The sequence below is a fragment of the Oncorhynchus mykiss genome, chromosome 21 (genome assembly GCF_013265735.2).
Source record: "Oncorhynchus mykiss isolate Arlee chromosome 21, USDA_OmykA_1.1, whole genome shotgun sequence".
Taxonomy (NCBI): Eukaryota; Metazoa; Chordata; class Actinopteri; order Salmoniformes; family Salmonidae; genus Oncorhynchus; species Oncorhynchus mykiss.
In genome coordinates this window covers 27441595-27464009 of record NC_048585.1, presented here as the reverse complement: position 1 = coordinate 27464009, position 22415 = coordinate 27441595, and the positions used below count along the sequence as shown (strand labels likewise).

The following is a 22415-nucleotide window of genomic DNA, read 5'->3' as shown; positions in this document are numbered from 1 at the left end:
CCTTACCATCAGAGCCTTGCCATCAGAGCCTTGCAATCAAAGCCTTGCCATCAGAGCCTTGCCATCAGAGCCTTGCCGTCAGAGCCTTGCCGTCAGAGCCTTGCCGTCAGAGCCTTGCCGTCAGAGCCTTGCCGTCAGAGCCTTGCCGTCAGAGCCTTGCCGTCAGAGCCTTGCCGTCAGAGCCTTGCCGTCAGAGCCTTGCCAACAGAGCCTTACCATCAGAGCCTTGCCATCAGAGCCTTGCCATCAGAGCCTTGCCATCAGAGCCTTGCCATCAGAGCCTTACCATCAGAGCCTTACCATCAGAGCCTTGCCATCAGAGCCTTGCAATCAAAGCCTTGCCGTCAGAGCCTTGCCGTCAGAGCCTTGCCGTCAGAGCCTTGCCGTCAGAGCCTTGCCGTCAGAGCCTTGCCGTCAGAGCCTTGCCGTCAGAGCCTTGCCGTCAGAGCCTTGCCGTCAGAGCCTTGCCGTCAGAGCCTTGCCGTCAGAGCCTTGCCGTCAGAGCCTTGCCGTCAGAGCCTTGCCGTCAGAGCCTTGCCGTCAGAGCCTTGCCGTCAGAGCCTTGCCGTCAGAGCCTTGCCGTCAGAGCCTTGCCGTCAGAGCCTTGCCGTCAGAGCCTTGCCGTCAGAGCCTTGCCGTCAGAGCCTTGCCATCAGAGCCTTGCCATCAGAGCCTTGCCATCAGAGCCTTGCCATCAGAGCCTTGCCATCAGAGCCTTGCCATCAGAGCCTTACCATCAGAGCCTTGCCATCAGAGCGCATTCCTTTATTAGTGACTTATTAGTCACATCATTCAGTACTTATGTTTTTCGAAGTGATTTCTAAGACATTCCCAGGTTTATAGGCCTAACATGACTAAATAAATAATAGGTTTTATTGTGATGGTCAATGCTATATTAAATGGATTTATTTTGTATTTTTAAAATGTAAATGTTCAAAAGGCACCTTAAACACGTTGATGTTAATTAACGGTAAATTACCGTGAGTCCTAGGTCGGACTGCTTTGATCACTGTCTGTCACTGGCCAAAATATCAAATATCGTACACACGTTGTCAAACAGACACAGAGTAGAAGGCTTGGTTTTGGCTTTTGGCATGCGTTGACTGATCAGAGCTCAAATGGATGTAGGATTTCAATGTATTATATCCCATGTCTTTTTTTTTTGTTCTCCTGAATTATACATCCATGCATCTCTGCTACACATTCAAGTGTAGTAGATTATCATGATTGTGTTTTATGATACATGCACAGCTCCCCCTGTTGTGTGCTATGCAGAGACCAAGCGCAGGCTGTCCTCGGGAATGTTGTGGAACATTCACTGTCTTTATCTGCCCCCTTTGACCTCCCACCTCTGAACTTCAGTCGACCTGTCACGCTGACAGCAGGGGGAACACAATGATGAATCTCAGGTTTTTTCCTTTCTTATCGCTCTGTGTCAAAGGTCATACTGTCACTTATTGTCCTCCACTTTTCTGTGTGTGTGCGCGCTTCATTTAACAGTAGCAATCTTCCTCCTCAGCTGGTTGCTCTTTGAGGTAGCAGATTCCCAACAGACACACACGCATACACTTTTACGGTTATTGTTTTACAGGCCTTGTGCTGTGATGTAATGGTCTCCCATCCAAAATGTCCCAGGTTTATGGACCATAGTGAGATCTGATGAACACTGCCCAGCCCCGGATCAGAGCAGTTGATGAGCTGCCTGACATTAAAGAGATGGACAGCTCTAGACTGCCAACCACTACAGTATAATAACCAGTAAGAGACTGGGGGATGGAGGGAGATGGGGTGGGGGGGGTGGTGTTATCTTACGGTCTATATAAAGCAGATGTGAATTGTGATTGGATTGTATTGATGCTCATGCAAGGTTACTCATCGTGCGAGGTTAGCTTGCTGAACTACCTTCACTTCATGTCCCAAGCGTCAATTTCTCTATGAACAATAGGAGCACAGGAAGAGAGAGAAATGTAACTTTCAGTGACTCCATGTGGCATGAAGGTATAGTGGAAAACAAGGTGGCTCAACGTCAACAACAACAGGGGAAAACACTGGTGAACAGGTGCGTGATTCAATCTGTGCTGTGTCCTTTGTGTCTGAGAGAGTGGAAGAACAAAGGAGAGCGCGAGAGAGAAAGAACAAGAAATTGTGTGTGAGAGAGAACAAGAGACAGAGAGAGGGAGGAGAGAGGGAGGGAATGACAGAGAGAGAATGAAAGAAGGGGAGATATAGAGTGCAATATAGAAGCCCAAATCAAAGTTTATTGGTCACGTACACCATTTTGCAGATGTTATCGCAGGTGCTCATTTTATGGCTCTAGCTCCAACAGTGCAGCAATATCTAGCAATACAATAACTATACACACAAAATCCAAAAGTATAAAAAGAACAAGAAATTAAGACATCTCACACAAGCTGTGGCCTCCTGATTTAAAAAATACAAAAATAAAAAATACTGCATGAAGAGGAAAATGAAGAGGGGAATTAAACTGTGAAAACATGTAGTTGATGTGAAGTTGAATAAGTGTTGCTGCTATTTTGAAATAAAATAAGCTCTTCGTTCCCAGGAGTAAGTGTACGTGCGAGTGATGGCAGGATGAGTGTGATTATGGGATTGTCTGTGTTATTGCTTCAGTCACAGACGGACAGGTTTCTGAGGCTTTCTCCTCAGTTTATCCATTTGTGTTTGTCTGCGTGTGTGTATATTGTCAGTGTAGTGGACGACTGAGCTGTTATCTGGTGTGTGAGTCTAAATGAATCTGCATGTGGTGTTTAATCCTGTTAACTGTGGTCACGGTTCCATTTCTCACGTGAAGCAACAGGACACACACACACACACACAATATGCAAATGTTTATAATTCATAATGTCTTGATATCTCAAAATCATTGTCATGTGGTTTTATTAAAATAAAAAAACTCCAAATCTAAATGAAAATGATACAAACCTAAAAAGTAACTTATATTGCCATTGCCAACTATGTGAAAATAGCCTACCTAAAGCCAACAAATAAAAACATTGCAGCCTGCAGGTAGAAAATATCCGCATTAAAAATGAATATGCTATAAATCGCACGCTGAGTGGTTATCGAAAGGGAGAGAGCTGGGAAGATGTTTCAAATACATTGAGGAACTATTGTAATTCTCAATGGATGTAAAAAAACAGACTTAGTTTGCTTGCCGTTTGAGGTGAAGAAAACACTACTCTGAGAAGCTCCACAGGTCGTTAGTGGTGGTGCGTTAAGCCAATCGGAAAAACTTTTAGATCCCGAAATGAGCACATCTCTATGCCTACATTTCTGCGCAGGCCAGGTAGCCTATAGGCCTACTTCTATGTACAATCAGGCCAGGTAGCCTATAGGCCTACTTCTATGTACAATCAGGCCAGGTAGCCTATAGGCCTACTTCTATGTGTGCGCATCCTTACTCAGCATTGATGGCAGCGCTGCAAACAAGACAATGACTAAATAATCAAAACTCGTACATGGAATGAAATAAACCAAGTGCAGCATAGGATGTTTCCCCCGCGAACAATGTGTCCACTCCGACAATGAGAACGCGTAGACTGGAATAATAATATTGAATGCCTTAAAATACATTACCGTAACCCAAGTAACAAACGTTGTAGATTAGAAATGACATGTAAATGTACGACTGGTGATATATGTAATGGGGGAATTGACATATACTGACAATCAAATGCGAACAATTCACACAAGGAAGGAATGGGGAATGTGCACACATTGGCAGGAGAGAGCGCATTCTGGAGAGAGAAGTGCATTGTGCATCTGGGCGCATGGTCAATCTGACGTCTTCATTGGCCATGCAGAATTTAGGGTGATTATGGCCTCAGCAGAAGTCAGGGCGTTCATACTTCTTGCGCTTTGCAGAGCTGTTGTCAAGGACGTGAGTTTGTGTTTATACAGGATGTACCGCCCCCCACCTACCGTCAACAAATCATGTCCATGTGGAGCTATACAGAGCCCTCCACATTGTTACAAAATTTTGGAGGCACATGGCGATGAGCTTGATTTGCCCTCTGCATGCCTCTGTAGGCTCCGCATTTACGTCACGTCACATGTGCCGCCTCCTACCACATTTTTGGATCAAACATATTGGCTTTTTCTAGGCCTCCGCAATGGATTAGTTCACTGAGATGGGAGTGTGTGTGTGTGTGTTACTGCTCGGCTTAATCTCTGTCGAACAACAGCCTAACGACAAAACAGTCAACTAATTGGGATTGGTTTTCATTGAGCCTGGTCTCCCAGTAGAATCCCAATAGGACCCCGTAACCCATTCCAGCCCGATGGGTAATCCGCTTACTACCGCTGCACATTGATCCTCATATCATTTCTAATCATTACAATCACTCACAACTAGCTTTTTATTGGGGACAACAGATCAATTTGGTCTGCGCACGTTTCTGCAAGTGTGTATCCATGTGAGCGAGCATCTCTGTCTGCGTATGTGTGTACGTTTCTGTGAGTGTGTATCCATGTGAGCGTGCATCTCTGTCTGCGTATATGTGTGTACGTTTCTGTGAGTGTGTATCCATGTGAGCGTGCATCTCTGTCTGCGTATATGTGTGTACGTTTCTGTGAGTGTATATCCACGTGAGCGTGCATCTCTGTCTGCGTATATGTCTACGTTTCTGTGAGTGTGTATCCACGTGAGCGTGCATCTCTGTCTGCGTATATGTGTGTACGTTTCTGTGAGTGTGTATCCATGTGAGCGTGCATCTCTGTCTGCGTATATGTGTGTACGTTTCTGTGAGTGTGTATCCATGTGAGCGTGCAGCTCTGTCTGCATATATGTGTGTACGTTTCGGTGAGCGTGTATCCATGTGAGCGTGCATCTCTGTCTGCGTATATGTGTGTACGTTTCTGTGAGTGTGCATGCATGAGCCCTGCCCCATGTAATACCACAAAGTGTGGCGCTGACTGACACACACAGTGGCCTGGCAGACACACACACCTGAAGGTCACCATCAGTTACAGACAGCCCTCCCCTTTGTGTTTGTGTGTGTGTGTGTTTCTCAGTGTGTAGTGTGTGTGTGTGTGTGTTTCTCACTGTGTGTGTGTTTCTCACAGTGTGTATGTTTCTCACAGTGTGTAGTGTGTGTTTCTCACAGTGTGTGTGTGTGCGCGTGCCCATGAGGACTCTTATCTTCTCTTATCCCAGTTCATCAGCATCATTCTATATAAATCATCTTCCAGTTCAGTTTCAACAGACATATCAAAACAACAGATTTGAAGCTGTATACAAAGCAGACTATTCTGTAAATAGAGACTGGGATAAAGAATGTGTCTGCAGCAGAGAAGGACAAGGACATAGAGGGGGAGAGGGAGGGAGAGATAGAAAGTGCATAGATTGCAGCCTACAAATATGATAAATGTTCTGGCATTATATTACCTAGATGTAGAGGTATTCGGTTGGCGTGTGCCTGCCTGTATGCGTACACGCTGTAGTGTGTGTGTGTGATCTCCATGTCAGGGTTGGAGTAATGATAGTGACCGCTGTAATGACTTGACAGAGCCCTGTGCTGCTGTCATAAAGCTGTACAACAGGGAGGAGTATGGTTCAGAAAGTGCTAACCTCAGGGTCTGTCATTACACAGCCCCCGCACACACACACCTGGCCACTGGACACAATGTGCTGCTGTATTGCTGTGCTATAATCAAAGTCTGGCAGAGAGAGAGAGAGACGCTGTGTCATAATGACCTCATATTGACCCTTCAGTCTCCTGGGCTTGTGTGTTTGTAGAGCTCGGTTTTCAGGGCTGATCCCTTCAGTGAGAGACAACACACACACGCACAAACACACACCGGTGGCTCCACTCTGATCATTGACCTGTTTAGTCATGAGAGACAGTCAGAGGTCTGTGGCTTAGTCAGTCAGTCGTCTGGGAGAGGTTTAATGACTTAGCTAGGGCCTTTAATCTGCAGACCAATGGCTCTGAATGACTCTGCTTGGAATAGGAGAGACTGGGCTGTGCAGTGTGCATGCATGATTTAGGCATGTTTGTGCAAGATAATGTTTGCTAGTGTGAGATTCAAGATGGTGCCGTTTCTGGCGTGTGAGTGTGTGCACTGAGTATACCAAACAGGAACACCTTCCTAATATTGAGTTGCACTCCCCTCTTTGCCCTCAGAACAGCCTGAATTCACAGGGGCATGGACTCTACAAGGTGTCAAAGGTATTCCACAGGGATGCTGGCCCATGTTGACTCTAATGCTTCCCACAGTTGTGTTAAGTTGGCTGGATGTTCTTTGGGTGGTGGACCATTCTTGATACACACAGGAAACTGTTGAGCATGAAATATCCAGCAGCATTGCAGTTCTTGACACAAACCGGTGCGCCTGGCACCTACTACCATACCCTGTTCAAAGTCACTTAAATATTTTGTCTTGCCAATTCACCCTCTGAATGGCACACACACACAATCCATGTCTTAGTTGTCTCAAAGGTTAAAGAAGGATTTTTAAGCCATTAAATTCACTACATCTACACTGATGGAAGTGGATTTAACAAGTGACATCAATAAAGGTTCATATCTTTCGCCTGGATTCACCTGGTCAGTCTGTCATGGTATGTTCAGGAAATCTACAGGAAACAAAATGTATCGTGGTGCTTGGTTGAAGCTGTGAGTTCTGCTACACCACAGGTCCGGGGTTTGGGCATGCTGCTTCTGCTTTGACTTTGCCAGGGAATGTCATCCTAATGACATGGTCCAGTCTGCAGCCTGCAGCCAGACAGCCTGCTGCTCACTAACTAACGATAAGCCATAAGCCACTGCACCCTCTGCGCCATCATGTCACACTGTCACTGCAACATGCTAATACATTTACTCTGTCTGTCCCCAATACTCTCACACGCCTGCTTCTCCAGTGTGTCTCTTCTCCTTCTCTACCACTGATACATATACGATCTGGATAGATTGATAATGTATTGCTTATACCTATCAAATGTTGTCGGATCAGTGGTCGTGAAGGAAAGGAAGCGGTTTGAAACTATTGGGACTTGCCATGTTTTTTTTCCCATGTTGCTATGTTCTGTTTTGATGTGTCAGACTTACGTTTCATGTTCATGCTTGTCTTATTCATTGTGCTTTAATCATTGATTCATTTTGCTTTTGTGTGCTTTGTTTGCGTTTGTTTTGACATGGGCTGTTTTTTTGTTTGTTTCCTCTGTCCCTTTTCTGCATGTGCCTCCACAATAGCTTTGTACCAATGGCTAGAGGCTGACCGCCAAGGCAGGGACCCCGATACAGCAGCCGCAGGTAAACTCCACCAACTGAATCCCATGTAGGGGTGTACAACTCTCTCTCCCTTCAGATACTAACTTGCATAGTGTCCTCTCTCTCCCTTCTTATACTAACTTGCATAGTGACCCCTCTCTCCCTTCAGATACTAACTTGCATAGTGTCCCCTCTCTCCCTTCTTATACTAACTTGCATAGTGTCCCCTCTCTCCCTTCAGATGCTAACTTGCATAGTGTCCCTTCTCTCCCTTCAGATACTAACTTGCATAGTGTCCCCTCTCTCCCTTCTTATACTAACTTGCATAGTGTCCCCTCTCTCCCTTCAGATACTAACTTGCATAGTGACCCCTCTCTCCCTTCAGATACTAACTTGCATAGTGTCCCCTCTCTCCCTTCAGATACTAACTTGCATAGTGTCCCCTCTCTCCCTTCTTATACTAACTTGCATAGTGTCCCCTCTCTCCCTTCAGATACTAACTTGCATAGTGTCCCTTCTCTCCCTTCAGATACTAACTTGCATAGTGACCCCTCTCTCCCTTCAGATACTAACTTGCATAGTGTCCCCTCTCTCCCTTCAGATACTAACTTGCATAGTGTCCCTTCTCTCCCTTCAGATACTAACTTGCATAGTGACCCCTCTCTCCCTTCAGATACTAACTTGCATAGTGACCCCTCTCTCCCTTCAGATACTAACTTGCATAGTGACCCCTCTCTCCCTTCAGATACTAACTTGCATAGTGACCCCTCTCTCCCTTCAGATACTAACTTGCATAGTGTCCCCTCTCTCCCCTCAGATACTAACTTGCATAGTGTCCCCTCTCTCCCCTCAGATACTAACATGCATAGTGTCCCCTCTCTCCCCTCAGATACTAACTTGCATAGTGTCCCCTCTCTCCCCTCAGATACTAACTTGCATAGTGTCTCCTCTTCCTTCATCTCGCCCTCCTCCTTTTTCAGACCCTCCTTCTCTCCATGTCTATCTTTCCATATATATCTCGCTCTCTCTCTTCCGGTCGACCCTTCCCCGGTCATTTGTATGTGGGTCAGATTCTCAGAGCTTGTTATTCTGAATCAGTCACTCTCCTCTGAAGGGGGCTATTTTTACCTTCATCCTCCTCCTCTTTCTCTTATGAGAAGAGAAGAGTTTTACCAGGCTATTTCTCTCTTCTCTCACTGTTGTTTTTGAGAGTGGAGGTTTGGCTTTCTCCTCTCTCTCTCTCTTTCTCTCTCCCTTATTTCACGTGTGTGTCCTAGTTTAACTTGAGAGACAGAGTGAGTAAGCGAGATGGAGAGAATGAGTAAGAGAGAGAGATTGTCATTAGAGAGGAAAGAGGCTTAGGCCCTCTCCTCTCTGTCCTGTCCACTCCTGTTTGTCTCAGCTAAGGGCCTCAAGAGAGTTTAGTCATCCTTCATTTGCCAGTTCAGATTACTGCACCTCCACACAGACACAGAAACCAGGAGCTAACCCACTGGCACTGCAACCCACAAGTCACCTAGGCAAGAGATGGCAGGATAGTGTGTGTATTTCGAGAGCAAAGGAGATGCAGAGTGCTTAACAGCAGATGAACGTCTTGGCTTTGTGTTTACATGCTAAAGACATGCCATCCATTTAGCATAGGATATCTGGAAAGTCTAGTGTTGGAAATTCAGCGATTTAACACACACACACACACACACACAGAGAGAGAGTGACATCCCTCTGGAGGACTGAGGTTATCCAGCTGTAACCTTTGTTTTTTCTCTAGTCTCTACATGACAGAGTGGGAGAGTGTTCACCAACGCTGCCAAAATGTCAACTTCCCAAGGCATTATTCATCTCTTATCGCACACACACACACACACACACACCCACACACACTGATACAATAACACTAATGCCTAAAGCGTTAGCCAAAGCCCTAGCTCACGTCAGCCATCAGTATCCGTCAAAGCAGTGCAGGTTAAGGCTTGTCTAACATTTCTACTCTTCCATCTCCTTACATTAACTCAGCAGTGTGTCCCCATCTCGCATCATTCCTCCCCCACACAGCCCTCACACTCTGGAGACGAACCGTTTGTGTGTGTATGTCATTTCCTTGTTTACTAGTATAGGAGAAGAAGATTGCAATGCTAACTGTCCACGAGATTGTCCCACTACGACAGCAAACTAAATCAACAACATGTACAGCTTGTGTTGTAAACACTGTAACCTTCCAATCGTTCTTACTGATGGTGATAGACTATTCATCTTACGATCTCTGCAAAACACATTACATTGATCTGAGATAGTTGCATTCGCCATGGAGACCACTCATTGTGTCACATTTAAAACAATCACTCTGCTCCTCCCTCCGTTCTCCTCATCCTTCCACGACCCTCTGACCTCGCTCGTATCAACAAAAGGCGCGGAAACGGTCATAATGATCGATACGACCCGGCCCATCTAACGGTTCTTTTCACTTGTCTGAAATCAGTGGGGGTTGGTCTCCCTTTTGTTGCTGTAGTATTGGAGACCTAGTCACCCACAGTTAAATAAATAATGTGCCTGGATTAGCACTAAGATTTAATGGCCGACTGAGACTTCTTTGTAAACAGAGTCGATTGGAAGCAACAGTCAACAGTTGGACAATCATGATTATGGCTTGTTAGTTTTGGTATTGAACCCCAACAAAGAGACAATGTCTGTAGTAACTAGGTCATCTGATTCCATGCTAGGAAGCTTCAGAGAAGGCACACAGTAGTGAAGGAAATGGATAAGACTTGATTGCACACATCTTATTACTGCTTAGCTAAACTAAGCTAATGACACGGTCCCAGCTGCTCCTTGCTCAGTGGACCTGATGTTGTAGTCAGTGCAGCTGTCTGACACATGAGCCAACATGGTCCTGCTTATACTCCATTAGACACACTGCTGCCCCATTTAAAGCATTGAAGCACTGAAGCTTTTAGCAGCCTAGCATAAAGGCTGGGGATTAATGATGTAGATGTGTTGTTCACTACACCTTGCTGTTTTACACATGAGGCTGGCAAAGTGAGGGGAACCAGAACAAGAAAGGCAGGCAAGGGGAAATATTTATTGTTGTGTGTGTGTGTGTGTGTGTGTGTGTGTGTGTGTGGGAAGGGGAAGTGGAAAGCTTCGTAGCACATCTGTTGACAGCATTCTGAGATATCCCAGAATGCTGTGCAACATACAGCTGTGCTCATTCTTGTTTTCTTCCTCCTTGTATTCCCTTATGATGATCTTTGATCCCCCTCTTATACACACACACACACACACACAGACACACACACACACACTTTGACACACACCAATATTTTTAGTTAGTCGACTTGGTTGTCCAGAGACTTGACCTCTCTCTCTCTTTCTCTCTCCCTCTCTAGGGGAGAACTTTGAGCAGAGCCCCCTGAAGAGGACGTTTAAGTCTAAAGTCCTGGCCCACTACCCTGAGAACGTGGAGTGGAACCCTTTCGACCAGGATGCTGTCAACATGGTGGGTGAACCATCGCTGAGCTCTGAGCCAAACTGAGTGGTGAATGGATGGATGGAGGGACCATATTGGAGAAATGAGGGCAGGTTTGGGGGGTAGCTGATAACTTATAATCAGTTACATGTAATCTGATTACAGAAAAACTGTAACTATAATCAGTTATGTAACTGGCACAATCTTTTTTAAATCAGATTAGATACTTTTGAAAAACTAGATTACTTATTGGATTGCTTTTTAATTCAGAAAGGATGTTTGTGAAAAAATACATTGATACTTTTCTGTTTTCTCAGTGACGTTCAATTCAGCATTGAAAAACAGGACGTTTTTTAGTTTGTTCCACATGAGCAAGTCTGACCACAAGTCAGAGACCACTATGATGACACACTACATGTGTTTGATGGATCCTTTTTGTCTTCATCTAATGCCTCTTAAGGGGAAAGTAATCCAAAAGTGAAAGTAATCAGATTACATTACTGAGTTTGGGTAATCCAAAAGTTACTTTACTTATTACAATTTTGGACAGGTAACGGATTACATTTAGAAAGTAACCTACTTAACCCTGAATGAGGGGAGTAGAAGGACAATAAACAGGCTCTATTCTATCTAATGAGTGGGCAGCAGGGAACCAAACTGGGTTGGAGGAAGGAATGGATGGAGGGACCTTATTGGTAACTAGTAACCGTAACGGATTACAGTTACATGTAATCTGATTACAGAAAAACTGTAACTATAATCAGTTATGTAACTGGCACAGTAAACGGGAACTATGGACTAACAATACCCCAACTAGGCATTGAAAGGCCTTTTAGATTGTTTACAGGGGAAAGGAAGGGCATGCTAGGATTATTCCAACCAATGCTTTAGGAAATAACAATGCACACACACACACCATTGGAGTAGAGAGGCCCATGATTAAGACACAATGCGTTGCCTTCTCGTTGTATCCTGGGTAATGGGGCGAAGGCACCAAATCCCTTCTGTCTCTATGGATTTACCCAGGGGGGGTTGCAGGCTGCGCTACATGGACTGTGGCTGCTTTGCTGCAGTTTGTGTTTAAAAATATATATTAAAAAAAAATATATATATATATATATATTTTTTCTCCCCAATTTCGTGGCATCCAATTGTTAGTAGCTACTATCTTGTCTCATCGCTACAACTCCCGTATGGGCTCATGCGTCCTCCGATACACAACCCAACCAAGCCGCACTGCTTCTTAACATAGCGCGCATCCAACCCGAAAGCCAGCCGCACCAATGTGTCGGAGGAAACACCGTGCACCTGGCAACCTTGGTTAGCGTGCACTGCGCCCGGCCCGCCACAGGAGTCGCTGGTGCGCGATGAGACAAGGATATCCCTACCCGCTAAACCCTCCCTAACCCGGACGACGCTAGGCCCATTGTGCATCGCCCAACGGACCTCCCGGTCGCGGCCGGTTACGACAGAGCCTGGGCGCGAACCCAGAGTCTCTGGTGGCACAGCTGGTGCTGCAGTACAGCGCCCTTAACCACTGCGCCACCCGGGAGTGTTGACGGGATGAGGGGAGGGGAAGCGTGCCAGGGTGGAAAGTAACTTTAGTGGAGGGAATATCTGATAAGACAAAGCTTTATATTGTCAAATATCTGCGTTCATGAGAAAAAAGGGAAAAGTTAAGATGGTGATGATGAAATTGTGTTTGTGCTTTATTGGATTTTATAAACTGGGTGGTTTGAGCCCTGAATTATGATTTGGCTAAAAGCCATGATATATCAGACCGTATACCACGGGCATGACAAAACATGTATTTTTACTGCTCTAATTACATTGGTAACCAGTTCATAATAACAATAAGTCTCCTCGGGGGTTTGTGATATATGGCCAATATACCACTACTCGGGGCTGTGTCCAGGCGTTGCGTCGTGCCTAAGAACAGCCTACAGCCGCGGTATATTGGCCATATACCACACCTCCTCGGGCCTGATTGCTAAAATAACCCACACACTGCAGGAAATGACAAACCAGAAGACTACGTTAGTCATGTATTGAATCACTCAAGGCCTGTCATGGAAGGGAGTGCCAAAGTTCCCGCTGACTTGTCGCTCAATGATCTGGGTCCACTGACGTGTATGTGGTTGAGGGATCATATGTTTGTGTTGTGTGTGTGTGTGTGTGTGTGTGTGGGTCAATGTGTGTGTGTTTGCCTAGGCCAGCATATTGAGCACCAGTAGAGGTAGCTGTCCTCGATACCTGTCCCTCAAGTCCCTATACAGGAGGTTCAGGAAGCGCTGGGTGTCGGCTGACCGTTGCCTCTCGTGATGCAAGGTCACTATTTTTCCGTTGGTGCTGGCTATTACGTCACACACTGGCGTCAGAACCGCTGAATTATTAACACCGGGTTCTCCGCTTACATGGAAACGACGGCCCATTGTGCGGTGTGTTCCAGGCAGGTCCAGGACTGAAATGGAACAAGCATGTCCAGGTCTGAAGTGCACCTATGAAGGCTTCGATGGCAGAACCATTATGAATCTCAGCCCTCTCCCTGCTTGCCTCAACCTAACCCCCTTTATTCATATCTATAGTATCTCTATCCCGCTAACCATCCATATCCCTTTTCCCACTCTCCCTTCATTCCCCTCCTCTCTCATCTCTACTCTCTCTACCCATAGGGTGACCTTAGTGTAATCATGCTTCCTGCCCCTTTGGGCCTAGCAACAAAGCCCTTCTGATGATTGCTTTTCATATCCCAATCCTTTTCTCATAAATCCCCCCTCGATTATTATTTATTTATTTATCTCTCCCTTTATCTCTCCCTCTATTTATTTATCTCCCTTTATCTCTCCCTCTATTTATTTATCTCTCCTTCTCTCCGTCTGTCTGATGTTGGCACTAATTTGATTTTCTTGTTAATCGGGCCCTGAGTCAGGTGTGTGTGCGCGTGTGTGTGTGTGTGTGTGAATAAGGAGAGCTGTGTGTGTGAGAGAGTGCCCAAGGATATGCATGAGTGTGTGTGTGAGAATAAGGAGAGGTGTGTGTGTGTGAGAGAGTGCCCAAGGATATGCATGAATGTGTGTGTGTGAGAATAAGGAGAGCTGTGTGTGTGCGAGAGAGTGGCCAAGGATATGCATGAGTGCGTGTGTGTGAGAGAGTATGAATGTGTATGTGTTTCAGTTTGTTGAGCTTATTGCTTCATAATCAACCGTGCGTCACTCACCCAGAACCCCCACAATTCCTGTGTCCGTGCCGGAATAAGGGGATAGTTTAACACATGGGAACATTACCTGGGATTATCCAAGAATACTGTGAAATGTTCTGCTAGGAATTCCAAAATGTCTATCGGAAGTCATTTTGAGCCTAACAGAGCTGAGGCCCAGGTTGATGGCCCCAGACACAGTTACGGTTGACAGGAGGGTGGGATGACATTTAAGCCTGGAGCCTTTACTGTAAACAGTCAACAGTTTCTGCTCCCTTTGTTAGAACAGGAAGAGCGTTTTGAGGGAGACTTCAATGGAAGTGTGTCAATGGGATTAGATGAAGCAGCTGTGCTACGGAGTCACTTGTATGCAACATGTCAGAGAGTGTTGAGTTGTTGATACTGTATAATGTGTTTCAGAGCAGTGTTGGTTTAGGGAAATGTTCTCCAACATGAATGCAGAGTTGTACTAGATGATTGCCTGTTGATATGGATGTTTCCACAGTTTCAACCTTCAGTAGGTCGAAAATGTGCAGGTTAATGGGACCAACTCCGTCACTCATTAGCACAGATGGGCCCAATTGTTGCAAAAGGATATTAGAATCCCTTTGTCATCTTTAACATAGGTTTCAACTCCCTCCCTTCCTTGGAGGAATATTTTCTCCTTGATCTGTATGGTTTCATGATATTTCTTGGACGAGAAGAATTTGATTTGGAAGCGTATAGAATCTCATTTCTGGGGAGAAAATGCAGCATTTCGGATGTTTTTCATTTGCCTCTCGGTTTCCACACAGAACAGACAGATTGAGGTAGTGTGGGAGTGATTATCTTGTCAGTAGTGATCAGTTGAAACCATGATTCACTCACCACTCTTATAATCCATTCCGAACAGAACATTGGCCAACTACAGGGCTGTGCCTGTTTGCTTGTTTATCTGCCTTAGTGACATGGGTTAGTTTGTGTGTGTGTGTGTGTGTGTTATGATGCATTTTTGTATTCAGCTCAGCTCTGCAAATCAACATAATGATAATCAACCATATTTTATTTCATGCTGGCTGCTGTGTTGCTGACTGGGCTGCTATCAAAGCAGATTATGCTGACTTGATTAGGGATGCGACACACATACACATGAATGTAGATTTACGCACACCAACACAGTCTGGTACACACATAGTCTGGTACGTGCAGTCTCAGTAGTTTCAGATGTAAGGCCTCTATTGGTTCTGTCAACTATCTCAGTTATTAATACCACATTAATAATCATCATTATTGTCTCTCTCTCCGTAGCTCTGTATGCCCAAAGGCCTGTCGTTCAGGACACAGGCAGACAGCCGCGAGCCCCAGTTCCACTCCTTCCTGATCACGCGGGAGGACGGCTCTCGCACCTACGGCTTCGTCCACACCTTCTACGAGGAGGTGACGTCGCCTCAGATCTGCTCGGCCATGCAGACCCTCTACCAGATGCACCAGGCCGAGAACCCTTCCTCCGCCACCCCCTCCTCCTCTTCCTCCTCCAGCATGGACTCTCTGGCTAGCAGCCTCGACGAAGCAGATTCTCCATCTTCCTCCTCGTGCCGGTCGGCGGCGTGCGGCGGCTACGACGCGTCGCGTGACACGCTCTACGTCTCCAAGGCGTTGTGTCTGATCACGCCCATGCCCTTCATGCACGGCTGCCGCCGTTTCCTGTCCCAGATGCACCGGGCCGTCACGGCCGCCTCGCCCCCGCCCCTCCCCCTGGAGAGCTACGTGCACAACATCCTGTACGAGGTGCCCCTGCCCCCCCCGGGGCGCTCGCTGAAGTTCCACGGGGTGTACGAGCCCATCGTGTGTCAGCGTCCTGGGCCCGGGGAGCTGCCTCTGGCTGACTTCCCTCTGGGCCAGACCTTCACTCTGCTGGGGGTAGAGAACCTGGTGCAGCTGTTCAACTGTACCCTTCTGGAGATGCAGATTCTGCTCTACTCACAGGGTAAGAGATGCTTATTATACATACACACACACACACACACACACACACACTCCTCTCTGCCTCTACATTCCTTGGCAGCAGGTTGTTGAGTGGGGGTTGCTTCTCCAGCCAGGTGGTATGGTGATGACTGATACCAGGTTGGGGGATGGTTCGGAGAAGTCATTCCTCCCTATTCCTCAACACATCCCCTCAGCTGGAGCCAATGGAACATGACTGTCTGTGTCATTACTGGGGTGTCATCTGTGGTCCTGCCCCTGACTCCCTGGCCCAAATGAGTTTAGGATTAGACTACTGTAATCTGGGTCTGGTAGAGTGCCCTTCCTCTCCCTGGGACTGGAGCTATGTAGGTTGACTGACTGGACAGCAGCAGGATTAGGAAGCATGGTCAGTCAACGGACCAACAGCCAGACAGTAGTCTGTAGTCGTCAGGCCAAGACTGACTGTATTTGCCATAGACTTGTAGAATACAGTAGACTAAACTACAGGATGCCATTATCTGATTGGCTGAAGACTGTTGCAGAGAAGGAGACATTGAGAGAGCTTCTTGTGTGTTGAATGTTTGATTGCGTGGTTCTGGTCCATTGGCGTCCTTTGTAATGGAAAGTAGTCTTGCCTAACGAATTAATGGGTTGCGAGTTTCCATTAAGTGGCTCTTGATTTGTTTTAGAATTGATGGAGTTTAATGTCGCTAATGTAATTATCTGTAATGCATGGGAGTTCATTAGTTGAGTTGATGGCAGTCAAACAAAGGGACTCCACTGTTACTAGCACCATGCCATTTCTGTCTGCTTGAGAGAAAACGACAGAGACGGGCCTCTCCCTCCTCCTACCACTCCTCTCATCCTCATCCACCCCTCCGCTCCCATCCATCCCCACTCATCTGTCGTCTATCCTTTGATGAGAAATGATCTCCCATGTTTAATTGATTAAACCAACTGTCAGACGGAAACAGAGTGACTAACCTCTCATTCCGAATGAAAAAACCTTCCAGTAACGTTTTAATGTTCCTCATTTTTCACCGGGAAGCGTTGGCGACATCCCATTTAGCTCCTACCCTGTGACACGGCTGCTAAAAGGCATTCTAATTCCTCTATAATAAAAACAATGTGCTTGATTTGCCTGGAGGCGCTTTCATGGAAGGGTTGATGCACGGAAACTGCATCTGTAACATGTTCTGTGGATGGGTCCCAATGCACCCTATTCCCTATATTGTGGACTATCTTTGACCAGGGCACATTGGGAAGGAAGTGTGGCAGGCAGGTGTTTAGTCCAATCCCGCAGCTCAGTGGAGGGCATGGGTCTGAGATGTAATTAATAATATGATTAATCACTATTTTAGTCATTCCAGGGTCTTTTTCTTGATCAAAAATGGGTTTAGGTGGTGGGTGTGGCAGGGGCGCAGTTTTAAAGCAAATTTTTGAGGCCCCGTCTTGGCAGTGTAGAGACTTTGGCATTTTTAAGCGAATTTCTTCCAAGTCTACACATTTCTCCATGGAGCTAAGCATTTTTTGTAATTAAAAAAAACAAAATTCCTGCAATTCTACACAAGTTGACATGCAGTTGAGAGAAATGGTTGCGGTTTTAAAGCACATTTCCTGTGATTCAACATATTCTACCATAGAGCTGAGAACTTTTTGGGGGTTTTAAATCAAATTTCCTGCATTTCTATGCATTTAGTGATGGCTAATGCTGTTTTCTTTTGCTCAAACATAATATTAAAATGTATATTGCTAAAATCATTCTTTGGGGATCTTTCAATTCTCCCAGACTTTTATTTTGGTGATTGTTAGTTCTCAAAGATTATATAACGAATACAAAATATACAGGTCCCATTATCTTCTTCTATACATTATATCTGGTTTTAGTCTTTTAGTCTTTTAGTTTAAGTTGACACTGAAAGCGCTTTTCCATCCTGATTATTAGGCGACCAGAAAAAACGCTTAGGCGCCCAAGGATTTCAATAGCAGAGAGACTTAGTCAGTCAGCGCACACAATAAGGTGGTTGCTTGTATGAAAATGAGGGGACTTTACACCATGTCTCCTTCTCCCCTCTCTCTGTGCTGGGAGTGCACCTGGTTTCTGTTGTTTACCATTATTGGCTTGTCTCTTCCCTTCTGAGACTGTGTCTGATAGGGACCAGTCCCAATGACTGGCAGTTTCACTATGAGTTGCCTCGTGTCATATGTTCAGCTTTGAAACACAGATGCCGATCTTTTGTCTCTTCCGTTCGCATTTTCCACTTGGCCTCAGCAGCATTGTGATCAACTGTATCTACATTTTTTATTTATTTATTTAACTAGGCAAGTCAGTTAAAAACAAATTCTTATTTTCAATGACAGCCTAGGAACAGTTGGTTGTTCAGGGGCAGAATGACAGATTTGTACCTTGTCAGCTCGGGGATTTGAACTTGCAACCTTTTGGTTACTAGTCCAGCACTCTAACCACTAGGCTACCCTGCCGTCCGACAGATGTTGACAATGCAATGCATTCCCCTATTTATCAAGCAATAATGTACAATATTTTACACGGAAAGCAGTATTGGAAGGTCTTGTGAAAGTTTAACGGCCCTGCAAAATAGAGTTGAACGCTCTCGCATCATCTCTGCCTGAAATCACCCCCCACCATAGTTCAGCTGAGGTCAACATCGGACGAGAGAATAATATTATTCAGTTTTTTCCACTCTTATCCCCTTCCCCCCTTCACCCCCTATGAGCTTTTGCAGGGTGCTTTGATGTTTTTCGTGTTGGGGAAAACTGGAGTCTGACATCTGACGGGTTGAATATTAAATTAGGAAGAGCTGGTGTCAAATCATCACGGCTTATGTATTAATGAAGTCTGTCGAGACGCAGTGTAATCGTATCGAATAAGGGGATAAACTTCACATAATACGATCATAACCGTGGATGAGAGGGGAAGGAAAGCGGGGATAGAGTTGCTGAGACGTGAGGGAAGTACCATGAATCATCCTTTTAATAAGAATCACTCTTTCGGTCTCTGCATCACAGAGCAGGCTGTGTCAAGTTAAAAACCCTCGACACGCAGAGGCTTGTGAGAGTATATTTGGTAATAAACTGGGTTATCCTCATTTTTTGGGGGGGCTCTTATCTCCCTTGTTGTGGCTCTAATTGCTTGGTTTATTTCAGAGAGAGACTGGTTTCCCACAGGGAATGCCAAAAAGGCATGTTCAAGCAATTGACCCCTTGGTTTTTGGCAGCACTTTGAAGTAGTTACCGGTAAAATGATTGCCAGCGTTTCTTTGGTAGACTAGAAGCCGAAGGGCAAATGCTATACAAATACATGGGTGTTAGTGTGCTGTGTAGTTTCCTTTTGTATGCATTGCTTTAGTAAAGCCATGTAAAAGTTCCAAGTTATCTGCAGCTCTTCTAGGTTTCCCCCTCATACAGAATTGAGTATTGCAGTGTGAGGGGTTTGGCTTGTGTACGTACGGTCAGTGTGTTATTGTACGAGTGTGTGGGTGTGCAGTGCACCACAGCTGAGCTAGCAAGTTTACTCACCAACTCTCACACTCTCTTTTTAGTTCTGTCTTTCTCTCGGTTTCTCCCACTCTTTCTCTTTCTGTCTCTCTTTTTCGCTACCACACTTTCTCTGTGTGTTGCTCTTCATCTCATTTCTCTGTCTCCCTTTTCTTATCTGAGATCCAAACGTATACAATGCGTGACTGTGATTCTCAAACCACACCTTCACAGGGTTTCGGAAGGACTCTCGTTCCATTTTCTGCGTGTCCTGTGGCGCAAGTCTTTCATCGGGGTATTGTTACGCCTACCTATCGTGTGCGTCTTCTAGTTTTCTCATAAATATCCTATAAGTTGGAGCCCCTACAGATGCCCCTCCCCCCACACACACACACCTTTTCACACCGGACCCCCTTCCTTCGCTCCATCACTACGAGTCATCTCCACGGGAGGCAGGGTGGCAGGTGGGGTAAGTTATGCCCCTCTTCAGTCTGAGAAGTATAACGTCCATTACAGTTGCGCCTGCAAGCACCCCTGTCCTGTTCCTAATGACTTGTTTGAAGCCAGGCCTCAAAATTGAGAATTCGAGGCGCCGACAGTGGCTAATGGACACAGGTGCTCCTGCAGTGTGCGCGTGCACACACACACACACTGATTAATGGCCAGGTCTGATGTGCTCTCTCCACGGCGTTAGTGTTAGCGTGTTATTAGTATGATTAGTCGCACATGAGACCGAGAGGAGGAGATGCTAAAGTAGAGCTGTTGTCAGCTCTCTGAAAGAGCATCTGGAGCCTTACAGCTGCTCTGTCTAATACACAGTAACCAACCATTGGTCTCGGGGACAGAGAGAAGATGTATCCAGTCTGTGCATGTGACTGTAGGAGAGCGTCCATCTGTGTGTGATACGCATGCGATGGTCTGTGTGTATTTATATCTGAGTTGCAGACGGACTTTGAGGAAAGGTAGATGCACGCACACACGCCCACACACACACACACACACAGACTCTCAGACACACGCAATATAAACATGCCAGGTCCCCTAGTTCTCTTGTAGAATGTAAATTGGCTAGGTCTTTGTTTAATGCTTTGTCGACCTTGAAAAGTGTAACGCATTTTGAATGAAAGTACACAGAGCCGCTGTGCCTGAGCAGCGGTGAGAGTGAAAGCGAGTTAGGGATGGAGGAAAGGGTGCAGGGAGAGGGCTTGAGTGGATAAATTGGTGTAGCGTGCTGCTGTTTTATGATGGTCAGTCAGGCTTATGGTCTGATCATTTTATTCGTATCTGATGATGGAACTCTTAAACTCAATAGCAAAGCCAGGCTGAGATCACTGGTCCTAATCTTTAATCAGGAACAGGAGACACTGCAGGCAAACACACACACACGCAGACACACACACACACACACACACACAGAGAGAATGGTGATTTAAATTGAATCCATCAAAACAGAATTCCACCCGTATTGCCCCCAGATTCAATTTTGATTGGTTGATTTAAAGTGATTCTCTGCTTCTTCTTCTTTCTAACATCTCCCTTTTTACTACCCCCCCCCAATCACTCACTCCACCCCTCCTTTTCAACCACCTCTCCCACTCCCAACTTAACCCCTTCCTTCCCTCACCCTACCTCTCTCCAGACTACCAGCGGTTGATGACAGTTGCGGAGGGCATCACCACCCTGCTCTTCCCGTTCCAGTGGCAGCATGTCTACGTGCCCATCCTACCCGCGTCACTGCTGCACTTCCTGGATGCCCCCGTGCCCTACCTCATGGGCCTGCAGTCCAAGGAGGGCACCGACCGCTCCAAACTAGAGCTGCCACAGGAGGTATGGACTACTGTGTGTGTCAGTGTGTGTGTGTATGCAACTGCGAATGGGTCTGTTTTTTTTATTTATTTGTAAGTGTGTGTCTCCATACAATAGGCAGTTACAGTAAGGGCTCATTGTTGCTGAATGCACACTGTCCAAGGCTATCCAACCCTGACTCTGCACAATGAGCCTCCCATCCACACAGGCAGACAACCTGGCTTCTATTCAGACTGAGCGGGAAGTGGAAAAATGCCGCTTTCAGACTCTTATTGTGGAGGAATGTCTATTAGAAGTTAATTTTAGTTTGTTGGAAAGCACTTAAACCTCTCTGAGATACTTCTATTGGTTTTGTCACTCACAGCCCAATGTGTTTGCATAGACCCCTATTACTCCTGTGTGGAACGAACTCAAACGGATATTTCTCTAGAACGGCTTAGTGGATTTTGGGATCGTGTGTGTCTATACCCTCTGCCTCCTCCTCCGACAGTGAAAGCGATGGAACCCTCAGTGCACAGCATGTGTGTGTGGGGACGAGATAAGACTCCTAATGGTCTGGAACGTCCCAAAGAGATTCCCAGCCTCAGGGCTGTCCCTCCCTCCCACTCCCACCGCTCATTAATCTGGCCCATTCCGTATGCATGGTAATTATCCGAGTCAGTGCGGCATCCGACGACGTTCCCTGGTGCTGCTCCTGCCTCCTCACAATCCAATTTTCTGCCTCCCTGTGTTCCTCCGGATCCTACCCTAAAGATCACACGGTGCCAAATGTTTTAATTTAGGGAATATCTCTATTTTCTGATTGGTTCTTTGAAGTGAGGAGGATGAAATGGAGGGATGAAAGAGGAGCTGAAAGCAAACGGAAAGAAGGGAAGGATCATAGAGAGAGGATGTGAATGAATGAATGACTTGCCTTTTTTAACCCTGGCTCTGTAGAAATAATTCATCTCGTTTCCATTTCAAATGGCAGAACAATAATTTGTGTCCTAATCATATTAGTCATGTTTGCATAGAAAATACCAAACAAGTACATGCACATGCACACACTCATGAATGCCAACAGTTTCATGTAATTTTGTCCCTCTTGATCCTCCATCCTTTCTATTGAATGCAAAAGAGGAACCAATGGCTTTTAACCGAAACTAGGCCAAACATTGTGTGCCTGTACAATCACCCAGCGGGTGCGTGCTCCTTTTTCCGCAGCTCCTAAATCAGGCGGATGGCCTGCAGTCTTCTCCGCTACCATAAATAAACCTCCGTTAGGCCAATCCACATCAGG

At 45.9% G+C, this 22415-nt stretch overlaps 1 protein-coding gene across 8 annotated transcripts in view; it reads left to right on the top strand.

Annotated features, from left to right (window-relative positions):
• Positions 1-22415, top strand: part of LOC110500172 (DENN domain-containing protein 5B) — a 75581-nt gene that overhangs the window by 27208 nt on the left and 25958 nt on the right. For 5 of the 8 annotated variants that reach the window (XM_036957522.1, XM_036957526.1, XM_036957524.1 and 2 more), the window contains 4 exons: positions 7215-7274; positions 10616-10725; positions 15179-15857; positions 20970-21157. In XM_036957522.1, coding sequence (XP_036813417.1) covers positions 7215-7274; positions 10616-10725; positions 15179-15857; positions 20970-21157 — 1037 coding nt within the window. The remainder of the gene's footprint in view (positions 1-7214; positions 7275-10615; positions 10726-15178; positions 15858-20969; positions 21158-22415) is intronic. The other 3 variants (XM_036957527.1, XM_021577373.2, XM_036957528.1) reach the window with 1 other exon arrangement.